The 11,049-nt window shown below is 49.8% G+C and overlaps 1 protein-coding gene across 1 annotated transcript in view; it reads right to left on the bottom strand.

The window, feature by feature from the left end:
* Nucleotides 1–261: 261 nt before the first annotated feature.
* Nucleotides 262–11,049, bottom strand: part of LOC132401379 (leucine-rich repeat-containing protein 75A-like) — a gene marked incomplete at its 5' end in the record, with an annotated part of 106,148 nt that continues 95,360 nt past the window's right edge. The window contains one exon of the mRNA XM_059983504.1: nucleotides 262–2,053. Coding sequence (XP_059839487.1) covers nucleotides 946–2,053 — 1,108 coding nt within the window. The remainder of the gene's footprint in view (nucleotides 2,054–11,049) is intronic.

Genomic DNA, 11,049 nt, shown 5'->3' with positions numbered 1-11,049 from the left:
TGATCTGCCACAACAACACCGAGGCAACGTTGCACTGTCCTGGGGTGAGACACAAACCCAAGTGAGGCGGAAAAGAATTGTGTCTGCACCCAGATGGCCCCTCCTGGGCTCAGACGGCGAGACTGGGCTGTGTGCAGGACGCAGGGCAGGGTGACCCGGCCATCCCCTCTATTTCCGTGCAAGAAAGCCATATGAATGGCCAGCAGGGGTCAAAACGCTGGCTGCACCACCAGGGAGGTCAAAGCAGAAAGGAAGCCAATGAACATTCAAAGCGTAACTTTAATGAGGAGAGCTGCACACAAACGTTCCAGATAAACATCAACAATTGCACACGGAGAGCACAGCAGGGGGCTGGACCCGGCTGCTGGAACTGCAGATGACAGTGATGGAGACATCCCCACCCGGAGCTCTCAGTGGACGGGTGTCAGGCCTTCCCCTGGGCCAGCTGACACCGACTATGGCTACACCACACTGAAATTCGGACAGGGACAGCGAACACGTCTGAGCAAATCCAGCTGTTAATACAAGCACAGACACATACATGCACAGTCTGGGGACGCTGGCAGGTGGCTGGCCTTGACCCCCACCCAGTGATTGTCAAACTGGCTGCTCCTGTGCGGGGTGGCAGGTCTACAACACATCCCACCGGGTCGTGGCAACACCTCCCTGGGTTGAGAGTTGCCAAAGCCCCTCTTCCCCTCCTCTGATTCCGTGATCGTCCCCGGCTCGTGGCCTTGCTGACCCTTGATCTCGGCAGAAGTCCACGTTCCTGTCCGTAAGGGAGCCAGGAAGCAGGAGGCAGCGTTCCTGCCGCGGGCTGTCACTCCGACAGCGTGTGGCAAACAGGGAGGTTGACGGGCTTCAGGCAATGGCAGCTTGGAACACTGGGCTTCAGTCCCCCTCTTTCTCAAAGCTCAGTCCTTGCCCCGGCACAACTGCGCTCGGTCACCTCTGGCAGTATTGCTGGGCTCCAGCTTCCCTCTGCACCCCTTGCCAGGGGCTGTCCCCCTCCCCCTGAGATTGGCTCTGCTCTGCCTGGGACATGAGCCCCTGCTTCTCCTCTTGAGATTGGGTGACTTTACCCTGCTCCTCCCGGGATTGGCTGACTTTACCCTGCTCCTCTTTGGATTGGCTGACCTCTTCTTGGATTTGGCAGAATTCACCCTGGCCCTCCTCTCGGGATTGGCTAAACTCACCTTGCTCCTCCTCTTGGGATCGGTCGACATCACACTCCTCCTCCCGGGATTGGCTGACCTCACCCTCCACCTCCTCCCGGGATTGGCTGACCTCACCCTCCTCCTCCTCCTCCCGGGATTGGCTGACCTCACCCTGGTCCTCCTTCACCTCCTGGGATTGGCTGACCTCACCCTCCTCCTCCTCCCGGGATTGGCTGAGTTCACCCTCCTCCACCTCCTGGGATTGGCTGACCTCACCCTCCTCCACCTGCTGGGATTGGCTGACCTCACCCTCCTCCTCCTCCTCTTCCTGTGATTGGCTGACTTCACCCTCCTCCACTTCCTGGGATCGGCTGACCTCACCCAGGTCCTCCTCCTGGGATTGGCTGACCTCATCCTGGTCCTCCTCCCGGGATTGGCTGACCTCCCCCAGCTCCGTCTCCTGGTCGCTGGCCTGGTTCTCGGAATGTTCCTGGATGGTGGGCAGTGCTCCCTGCAGACTACACCGGCGTCGCAGGCCCACCAGCAGAGGCTGCGGCATGGAGCAGATATCTGCGTTGTTTCCCAGGTCAATCCAGGACAGTGCTGGGAATACATTTGGCTCCTTCATCATCTCCGTCATTTCCCTGAGTACCACCTTGGTCAGGCGGTTCCCGTTCAGGGCCAGGTTGGTGAGTTTGGGCAGGGATGCCAGGAACGGCAGCAGGAACTGCAGGCTATCGTCTGTCAGCTCTGTGAAACTCAGGTCGATGGAGATGAGGTGGTCGCGGTTCAGCTGTATGTGATAGGCCACACGCTGAATGTCCCTGGGAGGCAGTGGCATTCCCGAAAGATCCAATGAGTCATTCGCTATTCTCCTCTGCAAAGCTGTTTTCAGACTAGGGGGAAAGACAGGCAGTTTACAAAACTGAACAATCCAACCAAGAAACTGACTGTCTGTGTTGTCAACTAAATCTGCTCTGCCTGTCCACCATCCATACCCCTTCCTCCATTTCCACACGTGTCTGCCTAGCGACCGTATTGTGGCTGACTTCACCTTCAGCCCTAAGCCCACTCCAGACACCTAGGTGTAAAATAATAACCACGTAACAATTACAGCACAGAAACAGGCCATCTTGGCCCTCCTGGTCCGTCTAGAAATCTTACTCTCACCTTGTCCCACTGGCCCACACTCAGCCCATAACCCTCCATTCCTTTCCTATCCATATACCTATCCAATTTTGCTTTAAATGACAATACCGAACCTGCCTCTACCACTTCTACTGGAAGCTCGTTCCACACAGCTACCACTCTCTGAGTAAAGAAATTCCCCCTAACTCTCAACCTCATGTCCTTTTGTATGAATCTCCCCTACTCTCAATGGAAAAAGCCTATCCACGTCAACTCTATCTATCCCCCTCATAATTTTAAATACCTCTATCGTCCCCCCTCAACCTTCTACGCTCCAAAGCATAAAGACCTAACTTGTTCAATCTTTCCCTGTAACTTAGGTGCTGAAACCCAGGTAACATTCTAGTAAATCTTCTCTGTACTCTCTCTATTTTGTTGATATCTTTCCTATAATTCGGTGACCAGAACTGTACACAATACTTCAAATTCGGCCTTACCAATGCCTTGTACAATTTTAACATTACATCCCAACTCCTATACTCAATGCTCTGATTTATAAAGGCCAACATACCAAAAGCTTTCTTCACCATCCTATCCACATGAGATTCCACCTTCAGGGAACTATGCACCATTATTCCTAGATCACTCTGCTCTACTGCATTCTTCAATGCCCTACCATTTATCATGTATGTCCTATTTGGATTATTCCTACCAAAATGTAGCACCTCACACTTATCAGTACTAAACTCCATCTGCCATCATTCAGCCCACTCTTCTAACTGGCCTAAATCTCCCTGCAAGCTTTGAAAACCTACTTCAATATCCACAACGCCACCTACCTTAGTGTCATCTGCATATTTACTAATCCAATTTACCACCCCATCATCTAGATCATTAATGTATATGACAAACAACATTGGACCCAGTACAGATCCCTGAGGCACACCACTAGTCACCGGCCTCCAACCTGACAAACAGTTATCCACCACTACTCTCTGGCATCTCCCATCCAGCCACTGTTGAATCCATTTTACTACTTCAATATTAATACCTAATGATTGAACCTTCTAAACTAACCTTCCGTGTGGAACCTTTTCAAAGGCCTTACTGAAGTCCATTTAGACAACATCCACTGTTTTACCCTCCTCAACTTTCCTCGTAAACTCTTCAAAAAATTCAATAAAATTTGTCAAACATGACCTTCAACGCACAAATCCATATATACTGTTCCTAATCAGACCCTGTCTATCCAGGTATTTATATATACCATCTCTAAGAATACTTTTCATTAATTTACCCACCACTGATGTCAAACTGACTGGCCGATAACTGCTAGGCTTACTCTTAGAACCCTTTTTAAACAATGGAACCACATGAGCAATATGCCAATCCTCCGGCACAATCCCCGTTTCTAATGACATTTGAAATATTTCTGTCAGAGCCCCTGCTATTTCTACACTAACTTCCCTCAAGGTCCTAGGAAACATACTGTCACGATATTTTCTGAACCAAGTTTCCAATATCCCTTGAAAACCATGGCTCTCTCAAACTTTTAACCTTTCCTTTCAACCTAACAGGAACATAAAGATTCTGTACCCTCAAAATTTCACCTTTAAATGACTTCCATTTCTCTATTACATCCTTCCCATAGAACATAATGTCCCAATCTACTCCTTCTAAATCCTTTTGCATCTCTTCAAAGTTAGCCTTTCTCCAAATCAAAAATCTCAACCCTGGATCCAGTCCTATCCTTCTCCATAATTATATTGAAACTAACAGTATTGTGATCACTGGACCCGAAGTGCTCCCCAACACATACCTCTGTCACCTGACCTATCTCATTCCCTAACAGGAGATCCAACACTGCCCCTTCTCTAGTTGGTACCTCTATGTATTGCTGCAAAAAACTATCCTATACACATTTTACAAACTCCAAACCATCCATCCCTTTTACAGTATGGGCTTCCCAGTCTATGTGTGGAAAATTAAAATCTCCCACAATCACAACCCTGTGCTTACTACAAATATCTGCTATCTCCTTGCAAATTTGCTCCTCCAATTCTCGCTCCCCATTAGGTGGTCTATAATACACCTCTATAAATGTTACTACACCTTTCCCATTCCCCAATTCCTCCCAAATAGTCTCCCTAAATGAGCCCTCTAATCTATCCTGCCAGGGCACCACTGTAATATTCTCTCTGACAAGCAATGCAACACCTCCCCCTCTTGTCCCTCCGATTCTATCACACCTGAAGCAATGAAATCCTGGAATATTTAGTTGCCAATCACACCCCTCCTGCAACCATGTTTCGCTAATAGCTATAACATCATATTTCCAGGTATCAATCCATGCTTTAAGCTCATCCACCTTTTTTACAATGCTCCTAGCATTAAAGTAAATGCATTTAAGAAATTCTCCACCTCTTCCCCTCTGTTTATCTCTAACAGTACAAAGAACTTTACTGTCTTCTTTTTCTTCCTTCTCCCATACACCTGTTCCTACACTCTGGTTCCCCTTCTCCCTTGTATCTGGTTTAAATCCACTGGACTCTCTTTAGTAAACCTACCTGCAAGAATATTTGTCCCCCTCCAGTTCAGATGTAAACCATCCCGCCAGAACAGGTCCCACCTTCCCTGGAAAACTGCCCAATTATCTATAAATCTGAAGCCCTCCCTCCTGCACCATGTCTTCAGCCACGTGTTGATCTGCGCTATCTTACTATTTCTAAACCCACCTGCACGTGGCACTGGGAGCAATCCTGAGATCGCTATCCTGGAGGTCCTGTCCTTTAACTTGGCACCTAGCTCCCTAAACTCACCTTTCAGGATCTCCTCACTCTTCCTACCCACGTCATTAGTTCCTACATGGACCACAACATCCGGCTGCTCACCCTCCCTCTTGAGAATACCGAGAAGTAATCCTGCCCTTTAAACTTTCCCGCTCCCACCTCAAGCCTATCACCTTTGGTATTTGATATTTCCATCTTGCCTGCCCCATCCATGTCTCATTCTGTTATCAGAATCAGAATCAGGCTTATTATCACCGGCATGTGAAATTAAATCTGTTAACTTAACAGCAGCAGTTCGATGTAATACATAATATAGAAATAAAAATATATAAGTAAATCAAATACAGTATATGTACAGTGACATGCAAAAGTTTGGGCACCCCGGTCAAAATTTCTGTTACTGTGAATAGCTAAGCGAGTAAAAGATGAACTGATTTCCAAAAGGCTTAAAGTTAAAGATGACACAAAAAAGGGAAAGGGCCCAAAGCAAAAGTTTGGGCACCCTTTGGCAAGTATCACAGCTTGTAAGTGCTTTCTATAGCCAGCTAAGAGTCTTTTAATTCTTGTTTGGGGGATTTTCGCCCATTCTTCCTTGCAAAAGGCTTCTAGCTCTGTGCGATTTTTGGGCCGTCTTGCATGTACTGCTCTTTTGAGGTCTATGCACAGATTTTCGATGATGTTTAGGTCAGGGGACTGTGAGGGCCGTGGCAAAACCTTCAGCTTGCGCCTCTTGAGGTAGTCCATTGTGGATTTTGAGATGTGTTTAGGATCATTCTCCTGTTGTAGAAGCCATCCTCTTTACACCTTCAGCTTTTTTACAGACGGTGTGATGTTTGCTTCCAGAATTTGCTGGTATTTAATTGAATTCATTCTTCCCTCTACCAGTGAAATGTTCCCCGTGCCACTGGCTGCAACACAAGCCCAAAGTGTGATTGATCCACCCCCGTGCTTAACAGTTGGAGAGGTGTTCTTTTCATGAAATTCTGCACCCTTTTTTCTCCAAACATATATTTGTTCATTGCAGCCAAAAAGTTCTATTTTAACTTCATCAGTCCACAGGACTTGTTTCCAAAATGCATCAGGCTTGTTTAGATGTTCCTTCGCAAATTTCTGACACTGAATTTTGTGGTGAGGACACAGGAAGGGTTTTCTTCTGATGACTCTTCCATGAAGGTCATATTTGTTCAGGTGTCACTGCACAGTAGAACAGTGCACCACCACTCCAGAGTCTGCTAAATCTTCCTGAAGGTCTTTTGCAGTCAAATGGGGGTTTTGATTTGCCTTTCTAGCAATACTGCGAGCAGTTCTCTCGGAAAGTTTTCTTGGTCTTCCAGACCTCAACTTGACCTCCACCTTTCCTGTTAACTACCATTTCTTAATTACATTATGAACTGAGGAAACGGCTACCTGAAAGCACTTTGCTATCTTCTTATAGTCTTCTCCTGCTTTGTGGGCATCATTTATTTTAATTTTCAGAGTGCTAGGCAGCTGCTTAGAGGAGCCCATGGCTGCTGATTGTTGGGACAAGGTTTGAGGAGTCAGGGTATTTATAAAGCTTTGACATTTGCATCACCTGGCCTTTCCTAACGATGGCTGTGAACAAGCCATTGCCCTAACAAACTAATTAAGGTCTGAGACCTTGGTAAAAGTTAATCTGAGAGCTCAAATCTCTTGGGGTGCCCAAACTTTTGCATGCCACTGTAGATTGAATAGATTTTTTAAAAAGTGCAAAATTACAGAAATACTGTATATTAAAAAAGTGAGGTAGTGTCCAAGGATTCAATGTCCATTTAGGAATCAGATAGCAGAGGGGAAGAAGCTTTTCCTGAATCGCTGAGTGTGTGCCTTCAGGCTTCTGTATCTCCTACCTGATGGTAACAGTGAGAAAAGGGCATGCCCTGGGTGCTGGGCGTCCTTAATAATGGACACTGCCTTTCTGAGACACCGCTCCCTAAAGATGTCCTGGGTACTTTGTAGGCTAGTATCCAAGATGGAGATGACTAGATTTACAACCTTCTGCAGCTTCTTTCGGTCCTGTGCAGTAGCCCCTCCATACCAGACAGTGATGCAGCCTGTCAGAATGCTCTCCACGGTACAACTATAGAAGTTTTTGAGTGTATTTGTTGACATGCCAAATCTCTTCAAACTCCTAATGAAGTATAGCTGCTGTCTTGCTTTCTTTATAACTACATCGATATGTTGGGACCAGGTTAAATCCTTAGAGATCTTGACACCCAGGAACTTGAAGCTGCTCACTCTCTCCACTTCTGATCCCTCTATGAGGATTGGTTTGTGTTCCTTCGTCTTACCCTTCCTGAAGTCCACAGTCAGCTCTTTCATCTTACTGACATTGAGTGCCAGGTTGTTGCTGTGGCACCACTCCACTAGTTGGCATATCTCATTCCTGTACGTCCTCTCATCACCATCTGAGATTCTACCAACAACAATTCTATCATCATCACATTTATAGGTGATATTTGAGCTATACCTAGCCACACAGTCATGGGTATATAGAGAGTAGAGCAGTGGGCTAAGCACACACCCGAGGTGTGCCCGTGTTGATCGTCAGTGAGGAAGAGTATTGTCACCAATCCGCACAGATTGTGGTCTTCCGGTTAGGAAGTCGAGGATCCAATTGCAGAGGCCCAGGTTCTACAACTTCTCAATCAGGATTGTGGGAATGATGGTATTAAATGCTGAGCTATACTCGATGAACAACATTCAGACTTAAGTATTTGTGTTGTCTAGGTGGTCTAAAGCCGTGTGGAGAACCATTGAGACTGCATCTGCTGTTGACCTATTGTGGCAAATTGCAATGGGTCCAGGTCCAATCACATCATGACCAACCTCTCAAAGCATTTCATCACTGTCGCTACTGGGCGATAGACATTAAGGCAGCTCAGATTTTATAAACTTTTATCAGGTCATCACCAGCCTCTGAAGTTTGAATTTGATAATCATTCATGCTCCCAACTCATCATCACATGGGGATGAGAACCCTTCTGGTGGCAGGCAGAGCAGCTTATCGAGATTGGAAAGAGCTGACTGGTGAATAGCCAATGCAATTCCATTGTTCAATAAGGGAAATAGGGACGATCTTGGAAACTACGGACCAGTGGGCCTCAAATCAGCGGTAAGGAAATTACCAGAGAGAATTCTTAATGGTAGCATTTATAAGCATTGGGACTTTACTCGTTTTCATACATGCTGCCTGACCTCCAGTGTTCCTCCAGCCGCTTGTGTGTGTTGCTTTGCAAGCCCATGGCCCAATGAGGGATCAAACACGAGGAAATCTGCAGAATGCTGGCGGAACGCAGCAGGCCAGGCAGCACCTACAGGGCGAAGATCTGTCGATGTTTTGGGCCGAGACCCTTCATCAGGACCAACAATCAGCAGGGCTTTCTGCTGGACAAGTCGCGTCTTTCTAACTTGAGCTTTTCGAGGAGGTGATGACGGTAGGAATGCGGATGTGGGTTACGTATTTCTCAAGGCCCGCACAGAGACTTGGCCACTTGGATTCAGAGTCAGTGTTCCCATTTCAGGCAGAAGGATGGGACTTACACTAACAGTGACCTGTGGTATTCTGAGACTAACAGGTGGACAGTGACCAGTGGTATTCCAAGAAAATCACTACCACTCACTCACTTGTGATAACCACTACCTCTCACTCTAGTGATAATAACTATAACTTCCTCACTGGTGATGATCACTACTGCTCCCTCACGAGAGATAACCATTACCACTCCCTCACTGGTGAAAATCATTACCAATTACATACTAGTGATAATCACTACCACACCACCACTAGCGATGATCACTATCACCTATTCATTAGTGATAACCACTATCACTCACACTAGTAATAATAACTATCACTCAATCACTAGTGATAACCACTACCAATCCCTCACTAGTGATAATCACCACTGGTCCCTCACTAGTGATAATCACTACCACTCCTTGTCCTGTGACAATCACGACTGTTCCCTCACTGCCTCTCCTAGTGACCCCTCTCTCCCAGCCCCATCCTAATCTCCCTCACCAGCGGCCTCCTTTCCCTGTGCCACATTTTGTCCATCAACCAGATTTCACTCGATGATTTAACCCTCCTTAATCCCTCTTCTTTGGGATTATGCTGATCTCTGAAATCTCGGAGTGACTAATCCCCCGGCAGTGATTCAAATCTGCTGCCAATTTCTGACCGTCACATGCCGTGTGTGACAATGACTATGGGGAGGAGGGTGCCCTGTCTCATTGGATGGCCTGGGTCTGGGAGAGTCTGGGTGAAGGGTGCTGGCTCTCACTGAGTGGGGTAACTGTGACTCACTGGGTGGAGGGTGCCGTCTCTCACTGGGTGGAGGGTGCCGTCTCTCACTGGGTGTACGGTGCCCTGTCTCACTGGGTGGAGGGTGCCGTCTCTCACTGGGTGGAGGGTGCCGACTCTCACTGGGTGGAGGGTGCCCTGTCTCACTGGGAGTAGGGTGCTGTCTCTCACTGGGTGTAGGGTGCTGTCTCTCACTGGGTGGAGGGTGCCGACTCTCACTGGGTGGAGGGTGCCCTGTCTCACTGGGTGGAGGGTGCCGACTCTCACTGGGTGGAGGGTGCCGTCTCTCACTGGGTGGAGGGTGCCGTCTCTCACTGGGTGTGGGGTGCCCTGTCTCACTGGGTGGAGGGTGCCCTGTCTCACTGGGTGGAGGGTGCCGTATCTCACTGGGTGGAGGGTGCCGTCTCTCACTGGGTGGAGGGTGCCGACTCTCACTGGGTGTAGGGTGCCGTCTCTCACTGGGTAGAGGGTGCCGACTCTCGCTGGGTGGAGGGTGCCGACTCTCGCTGGGTGGAGGGTGCCCTGTCTCACTGGGTGGAGGGTGCCGACTCTCACTAGGTGGAGGGTGCCGACTCTCACTGGGTGGAGGGTGCCCTGTCTCACTGGGTGGAGGGTGCCCTGTCTCACTGGGTGGAGGGTGCCCTGTCTCACTGGGTGGAGGGTGCCGACTCTCGCTGGGTGGAGGGTGCCGACTCTCACTGGGTGGAGGGAGCCCTGTCTCACTGGGTGGAGGGTGCCGTCTCTCACTGGGTGGAGGGTGCCGTCTCTCACTGGGTGGAGGGTGCCCTGTCTCACTGGGTGGAGGGTGCCGTCTCTCACTGGGTGGAGGGTGCCCTGTCTCACTGGGTGGAGGGTGCCCTGACTCACTGGGTGGAGGGTGCCGTCTCTCAGTGGGTGGAGGGTGCCCTGTCTCACTGGGTGGAGGGTGCCCTGTCTCACTGGGTGGAGGGTGTCGACTCTCACTGGGTGGAGGGTGCCCTGTCTCACTGGGTGGAGGGTGCCCTGTCTCACTGGGTGGAGGGTGCCCTGTCTCACTGGGTGGAGGGTGCCGTCTCTCACTGGGTGGAGGGTGCCCTGTCTCACTGGGTGGAGGGTGCCGTCTCTCACTGGGTGGAGGGGGTCGACTCTCACTGGGTGGAGGGTGCCCTGTCTCACTGGGTGGAGGGTGCCCTGTCTCACTGGGTGGAGGGTGCCGTCTCTCACTGGGTGTAGGGTGCCCTGTCTCACTGGGTGGAGGGTGCCCTGTCTCACTGGGTGGAGGGTGCCGTCTCTCACTGGGTGGAGGGTGCCGACTCTCACTGGGTGGAGGGTGCCGTCTCTCACTGGGTGGAGGGTGCCCTGTCTCACTGGGTGGAGGGTGCCCTGTCTCACTGGGTGGAGGGTGCCGTCTCTCACTGGGTGGAGGGTGCCCTGTTTCACTGGGTGGAGGGTGCCGTCTCTCACTGGGTGGAGGGTGCCGTCTCTCACTGGGTGGAGGGTGCCGTCTCTCACTGGGTGTACGGTGCCCTGTCTCACTGGGTGGAGGGTGCCGTCTCTCACTGGGTGGAGGGTGCCGACTCTCACTGGGTGTAGGGTGCCGTCTCTCACTGGGTGGAGGGTGCCGTCTCTCACTGGGTGGAGGGTGCCGTCTCTCACTGTGTGGAGGGTGCCG

The sequence above is a fragment of the Hypanus sabinus genome, chromosome 10 (assembly GCF_030144855.1).
Source record: "Hypanus sabinus isolate sHypSab1 chromosome 10, sHypSab1.hap1, whole genome shotgun sequence".
Classification (NCBI taxonomy): domain Eukaryota; kingdom Metazoa; phylum Chordata; class Chondrichthyes; order Myliobatiformes; family Dasyatidae; genus Hypanus; species Hypanus sabinus.
The sequence above is the reverse complement of the archived record's forward strand: the minus strand, read 5'-3'. Positions and strand labels throughout refer to the sequence as shown.